This window comes from Echinops telfairi, unplaced genomic scaffold (genome assembly GCF_000313985.2).
Source record: "Echinops telfairi isolate 266 unplaced genomic scaffold, ASM31398v2 ScPeMD7_2;HRSCAF=8, whole genome shotgun sequence".
NCBI classification, from domain to species: Eukaryota; Metazoa; Chordata; class Mammalia; order Afrosoricida; family Tenrecidae; genus Echinops; species Echinops telfairi.
The window spans coordinates 13,888,089-13,894,891 of record NW_022103898.1 but is presented as its reverse complement, the minus strand read 5'-3'; the positions used below and the strand labels follow the sequence as shown (position 1 = coordinate 13,894,891).

General features: G+C 59.5%; 1 protein-coding gene across 1 annotated transcript in view; it reads right to left on the bottom strand.

The window, feature by feature from the left end:
* Positions 1–761: 761 nt before the first annotated feature.
* The window catches only part of IFT27 (intraflagellar transport 27), a 10,329-nt gene continuing 4,287 nt past the window's right edge, over positions 762–6,803 (bottom strand). The window contains exons 2-6 of the mRNA XM_004700716.2: positions 5,579–5,658; positions 5,251–5,310; positions 3,480–3,539; positions 1,682–1,799; positions 762–937 (exon numbers count right to left, since the gene is read on the bottom strand). Coding sequence (XP_004700773.2) covers positions 792–937; positions 1,682–1,799; positions 3,480–3,539; positions 5,251–5,310; positions 5,579–5,658 — 464 coding nt within the window. The 3' untranslated portion in view covers positions 762–791. The remainder of the gene's footprint in view (positions 938–1,681; positions 1,800–3,479; positions 3,540–5,250; positions 5,311–5,578; positions 5,659–6,803) is intronic.

Below are 6,803 nucleotides of genomic sequence, written 5' to 3'. Positions count from 1 at the left end.
TGGCACAGGGGCAGGGCCGTGCGGGGCAGAGAAACCCTCCCCACCAGCCAACCTCACACGCCTCTCCGGAGAGAAGCCATTCCAGCCCTCGCGGTCCAAAAAACCCCCCCAAAATGAAAACAAAGGCCGCCGAATCCCACTGACAGTGACCCTATAGGGCAGGGTCCTGCAGAACTGCCCCTGTGGGTTTCTGAGACTGTAACTCAAGCATTCCCAGCACCACCGGGGTCCATATGCCTTTACATGGGGGAGACTTAATGTTTGACCGGGCAGGCCTGGGATTGGTGTTACGAGTCTCCAAATGGACCCCGACTCAGCTTGTGTGATCACGGGCCAGGGGCTGGGGTGACTTTTGTCTTTGTGCCCCCGATGGCTGCCCATCTTCCTGGGCGCACACAGCCTGGTCTTTCTCCCTTGGAGAAACAGAGGCATTGAACTTTGCAGTCTATCACTTAATCCCTCATGCCCCTCCCACCACCCCGCGTTTTTTGATTCCACACACCGTGGCCTATAATAACCCCCACGCACTGCTATCGAGTCTGTTCGGGACTCACAGAAAACCTATAGGGTGGGGCCGAACTGCCCCCGTGACCGGGACGCTTTACGGGCGTAGAAAGCCCTGACTTTCTCCCCAGGAGCAGGGGCAGGTGGTTTTGAATGGCTGACCTTGAAGTTCGCAGCCCGACGTGTAACCACTGCGCCACCTCCTGCCAACACCCCTGCTTTCCTTTCTGAGTTTCAGCCTGGCAGAAACACCTGCTGGGTTGTCGCCAGGCCGCTTGGGTCTCGGGCTAAGCACCGGGCACCCAGGGCGGGGATGGACTTACCACGGACGTCTCAAAGTACTCCAGGCCTTGGCCCAGCGCCCACGCCCGGGCCTGCGCTGCCTCCACTTCGCGTCGGCTGGCCAGGTCGGTTTTGTTCCCCACCAAGACACCTGGTGGGAATGGGCGAGCCAGGAAGCATCCCGGTTAATGGCCAGCCTGGGCAAGTGGCGGAGGGAGGAAAGAGCAGATCGCCTAGTTTCCAGGGCCGGGGGAGGGGGTGAGGCAGGAAGCATCACAGGAGACAGGCTGGTTGCCTTGAAGACTCCTGTGTTGCACCCTCCCCATGACGTGGGGTGGTGGTGCAGAGGTGGAAAGCTGTACCCCAACACCCTCCTCTCTCTGCTCAGCCTTGCCCCCAGATTTACCATGTGCCCAGCGGGCACTTGGGTCTGCAAGTTAGGGGAGTCCCACCCCACCCCAACTTTCCTGAGTACCGCCCCCTGCAATTCCTAGAGTGTGAGGCAAACTTCCATGTGGGCTTTAAAGCTAACCCAAGGCTGGGACGCCTGGGGGGCAGGGCCCAGGGTCACATCTGCCCCAGTGGATTTTCCTGCCTGCCCGAGGTCCCTTTCCCTGGTCTGCTGACGTGCTGCCCTTGAAAGCCATAGGAGGCCCTGCACGCAGAAGGGACAGCAGGGTTGCCCTGGGGCCTGTTTCCCAGAAGTGACAACTTGGATGATAAAACCTCCGATATCACCTTGAGATGCCCCTCAACCCTGCAGTGGGGTGTGGCATGTATTCCCATTTTACAGACCCAGAGGTATGTGGCAACTGTACCCCCATGGCTGACCTGGGGATACAACCCAGGCCATCCCCCAGAGTGGGAAGTCCATCCACCTGCCCACTGTGCCTACCTGGGAGGAGGATGCCTGGGGCCTGGGCCCGCGCCTTCTCTAGCCACTTGCTGCAGTTGTTGAAGGACTGCTCGTTGGTCACGTCGTAGACCAGACACAGGACGTTGGGGCTCTCCCACTGGGCAGAGGGACAGGGTGGGCGTGTGAGTGCCTTGTGGGCAGAAAGATGCTGGGCGCTGGCATCTCTGAGGACGCAAGGACACACTCCCTGCCAGAGTTCCCAGCCTGAGCCGCCTGGCTCCTTGCACAGTGATCGGCCTGGTCAGAGGCCCACCTCCACCTCAGCAAACCCAAACCCACTGCCCTCGAGTTGTGCCAACTCACAGTGAGCCTATACGAAAGGGTGGAACTGAACTTCTCTGTGGGTTTCTGAGACTATTCACAGGAGTAGAAAACCCCGGCTTTTTCCCTTGGAGTGCCTGGTGGTTTTGAACTGCTGACATTGCAGATCGTAGTCTAAAACGTCACCCGATATTTAAACCGACCAATCCCCAAAGTTCACATTCTTGTTTCAACACCCTTCACCTGCACCTGGCAGCTTCCGAGATGCCTCTGCCTCCCCGCCTCTGGAGAGGCCCCAGGATGGGCTGGGACCAGGAACCTGGGAGGTAGGTGTGGGCTGTCATGGCAGGGTAGCAGCCGGCACAGGTCGTGCACACAGTAGGTGCTTTGCAAGCATCACGGATCCACACATGATGGCTGGCCCTGTGTGGAATGGCCACTGCCTGAGCCACCTCTTGGGCTGACCACAATGATGATGACAATGACAATGGGCAGAGGGCAGTTTCGGTCAGAAGACAGCTGCTCTCAGCGACTGGGGGTGGGGTGGGGAGTAGGGGGCTTGGACAGCCTGGCCTAATGAGCTCATGGCCCCATCAGCCCTCGGGGCCTCCCTGGCTAATCCCCCTGGCCCAGCACGCTGGCTCCGTAGAGACAGGGCACCATGTGGGAGGCCTGTGGGATGTCCCCGTGGCAGCCCTGCTGCCTGCAGCCCCAGGGTTGGCCAGGTAGAGGAGTGTGCCTCACTACACTCCTGGGGACCCTTGGATCGCTCAGCTGCTATCCGCTGAGAAGTGCCTTGGAAAACAGGCCTGGTGACCTGCTCCCCAGAATCACCATTAAAACCCTGTGGAACAAACTCCAGGATTGACGCGCCGACAGACAGCACACAGAATAGGGGTTCCAGGGGAGGTGGGGTTCAGTGGCAGAAAGGGGTGGTGAAGGGGACTCGATGCCAAGGGGCCCACGTGGAAAAAGAACGTTTGGAAACTGGTCACGGTGGCAACTGTGCAATTCTGCTTGGAGTGACTGGATTATGGAATGATATGATGTATATGTTAATAATAACAGTAAAACCCCCGATAGAGCACAGGTCTAGGCTGACATGTGCCGGGGTACTGTGGGCCCGAACTGACCTGACAGCACAGGTTCGAGGCCTTATATCTGGGCACTCCAGGGGAGTGGTGGGGTTGTGGGGACAGAACTTGGTGATGTCCTATGAGGTGGGAAGGGGGCTCAGAAGATGGGAGCCCCAGATGGGGAGGCGGTACAGGGCTCTGGAGCCATCGGCTTCAGGCACACTGACACCCAGCCCGTCCAGAACTGGGAAGGGGGGCCTCATGCGCAAGGCCCCCTCTACTTGCCACCTGGCCATCCCTCCCAAGGCTGGGAGGAGGCCGGGGGTCTTCCTACACATCTGTGCTGCAGTGGCCTCTCGAGCCCGCTGCCAGCGCAGGCGCATTCTGCAAGAGCAGGTGGAGAGCGGCAGGGTTAGGAAAAGGACCCTTCCTCTACTTACCAATTTATCCAGCATTTCAGAAAACAGCTCCTTGCCAGCGGAGTCAAAAATGAAGAGCTCCTAGAATCAGAAAGGCATGTCTTGGGAGGTGGGAAACTCAGGCCATGGAGTCAACACGGGTTGGGGCTGCAAGGTCAGCAGTTCGAGCCCAACGGCTGCTCCATGTGAGAAGGATGAGGCTGTCCACTGCAGTACACAGCTCTTGAGATCACTGCCGTCGAGAGTCCACACTGACTCACAGCGACCCTGCTGGACAGAGAACCGTCCCGGTGGGTTTCCAAGACTGACTACACAAGAATAGAAAGAAGCCTCATCTTTCTCCCGGGAGCAGCTGATGGTGTTGGCCTGCTGACCTCCCAGTGAGCAGCCCAACTTGTCACTGCTCTGCCACCAGGGCGTCTTCCCAAAAGCAGTTAGTCTCAGAATGCCACAGGCAGCTCGGCTCTGTTGGCAGGGCGGCTGACACTCGGAAATGGGGCAGGAGGTGATAGCTCGAACCACCCAGGGCAAGGGGATGGCCCTGAATATGTGAACACACTGGAACGGTCAGTGTCAGTTTCACGCCCACTGGGACACAAAGCAACGCTAGCCACCAGCACAGGAAACGTGAATCGAGACTTCAGAGAAAAGCGTGTCCAAAGCTCCCCTCTCCGGGGAACCACAGGCTGGGTGGGGCGTTGGGTTCTCGGGGAACTCGGGAACCCTGCATGCACTGGGAGGGCATCTCGGTTCCCCTCCCCGCCCCGTGCAAGCATGCCCCTCTCCTGCCCCCGAGGCAGAAACCCCGGACACCGGCTGCCTTCCCGGCTGGCAGGGCAGAAGGCTGCACAGGCTGGCAAGCACTCCCGTTTCCGGAAGGTCATGCTGCAGTCTGCTCGTCACAATGATTGCTCCATCTTTAAACCACTCTTGTGAACGTGGCCGGAGAGCTGGCCCGGGCAGGGTGGTTCACACGGGGCAGTGTGTCCTTGTTTGGGACGGTGGACATTGGCCTGACAGAGGGCAGGGTTGACCCATCCAGCCCTGTCCACACCCCTATCTTCTCTAATCTGACCTCTGCATGCTCCCCTCCTCCTCGCTGGCTTGTGAGTCTCAGACCAGACACTAGTCCCCTGAGTCCTCGTCGTAACCCTCCTCACAGTATTGGGGTGCTTACGTGGCTTGAAGGTGGGCCTTTCTCTTGAAGAATCTGTTGTTAGGTGCTCGCTCTGACCCATAGTGACCCCCAGCGCAACAGGGCGAAGCACTGCCCGGTCCTGCACCATCCTCCCAAGTGTTCTCATGCCTGCACCCATCGTTGCAGCCGCTGTCCACCCATCTCCTTCAGGGCCTTCTTCTTCATCGATGCCCCTCCACTTGACCAAGCATGATGCCCTTCTCTGGGGACTGGTGGCTCCTGACCACGTGTCCACAGTACGTGCGGTGGAGCCTCGCTGCCCTTGCCTCTCAGGAGTGCTCTGGCTGCACGCTGCATGATCTCTGGAGAGGCGTGAGCCCTCCCTCCAAGATGGGACGCGGACACTGGCAGCTTGCACACGGATGAGTGTCCAGAGTTATTCCTCGCAGGGACCCAGGGAAGGGCCTTGGTAGCAGGAGGGCCAGGCCAGGCTAGTCTCCCAACTCTCGGCCCCTCCCTGGGAAGCCCACCGACCCCCGGACTCCATGGTGTCATGTCAAAGGCTCAGCCTCATCTCTGCAGGTCCTTCTGCCACCCCACCCTGGGGACCGGGCCTAGCCGGGGCAGCGCTCCCGCAGGTGACAACACACTCACCACACTGTCGCTCGTGTCTGGGACTGGAACCGTCTTCACCACCACATCCACGCCTGTGGTCTGTCGGGGAAAACCAGGAGCATGCACATCAAGGGGCCCGGTGGGGCGGGTGCACAGGGGAGCACAGGGAACCCCGGGCCTCTGTGTCTGTGCGGCGTGCTCACTTCTGGAGAGTTGGGGGGCACCATCTCCCCTCACCGCACCCGGTCCATGGACCACGTCGGGGCTCCAGTCAGGTGGATCCACAGAGGGCCCCATGCAGCTCCAGGAGAATGGCTTCCCAGGTGGTCTCTGCCCCCGCCATGGCGGGCCCTCAGCCCCAACTCACCAGTGTGTAGTTCTTCTGGAAATGGGCCCCATCGCTGCGGAAGATCTGTGCCAGGGCGGTCTTGCCCACTGTTGGGTCCCCTGGGGGGAGGGAGAGAACACGACCTTGGTCCTGGTGGGCCGTGAGAGCCTCTGAGACAGAACGGCAGCCTAGAGGCCAGGCCCTCGGGCCAGCTTCCAGGGGAGGCCTGCTTGCTCTTGGGGGCTGTGCGCACACCAGTCTCTGAGGACACTGGTCGGCCGGCCAGAGTGGCCTGAGCTGCACGTGTGTCCTCAAGGCTAATCCTTCCATCCGGAAGAGTCAACCGTGGAGGGGACCAGAGCTTACGGAGGGCTTCTGAGCACCAGAAACAGAGTCCGCTAGCTGACGCTGCAGCATACCTGCTTAACCCCAGATTGACCCTCCGGTGTCACAGGTGAGGTGGAGCAGGCTCTGTGACCAGCTCAGTCAGTCTACCAGAACCCTTACTATTATTATTACTATTATTTTGCTGGGGTAGGGGGTGGGGGAGAGGGGAGGCGAGGGGGGGGCTTCTTGATCTGCCTTTCCGGGAAGCGAAGCAAGCAGGTAGATGCTGGCTTTGCCATGCTGAAGCCCACCACCAAGTGGGGGGTCTCTTCCACCCATGCCTTGTCCCTCTGGGGGCCTCACTGCCAATGCGCTCCTGCAATCGTCTCCTCCGAGCCCTGCCCACACCTCCCAGGTGTGCTGCTCAGTGGCCCTTGGGCCCTGTACCTGCTGGGGAACACCCAGCACAATAAGGCCCTTGTCACCACCAGTACCAGCTAACCTCACACGCCTCACCACAGGCCAGCACTTCCCGACCTCACAGGAGGGCCGCATCCGTGTAAGGGTTCACCAAATCCAGCAGGCCAATTTTTAAGCTCATGACTTTGTATGGCCCGCTGGTTTGATCAGTATCAATATTCAAATGGCCCTTGGCAGGATCAAGGTCCCCTGCCCCCTGCTCTAGACCATAAGTTCCCTAAATCATTTGGCCTACATCTACCTTTTCAGGGGAAGAAAAAAAATCTACAAATAAAAACATTTGTACTATAGCCTCTATAACCCAGGAAAAAGTGTAAGTATCTGCTTTCCCAATCCTCCCTGCTCCCTGCCAGGGTTCCAGCACCCCTGGGCAGGGGCTACTGCCCATCTGGGAAACACGGCTCTGGAGGGGGCCCGAGGCTGGTGTGGTAGCGGGCTGATTGCATGTCAGTTTGCG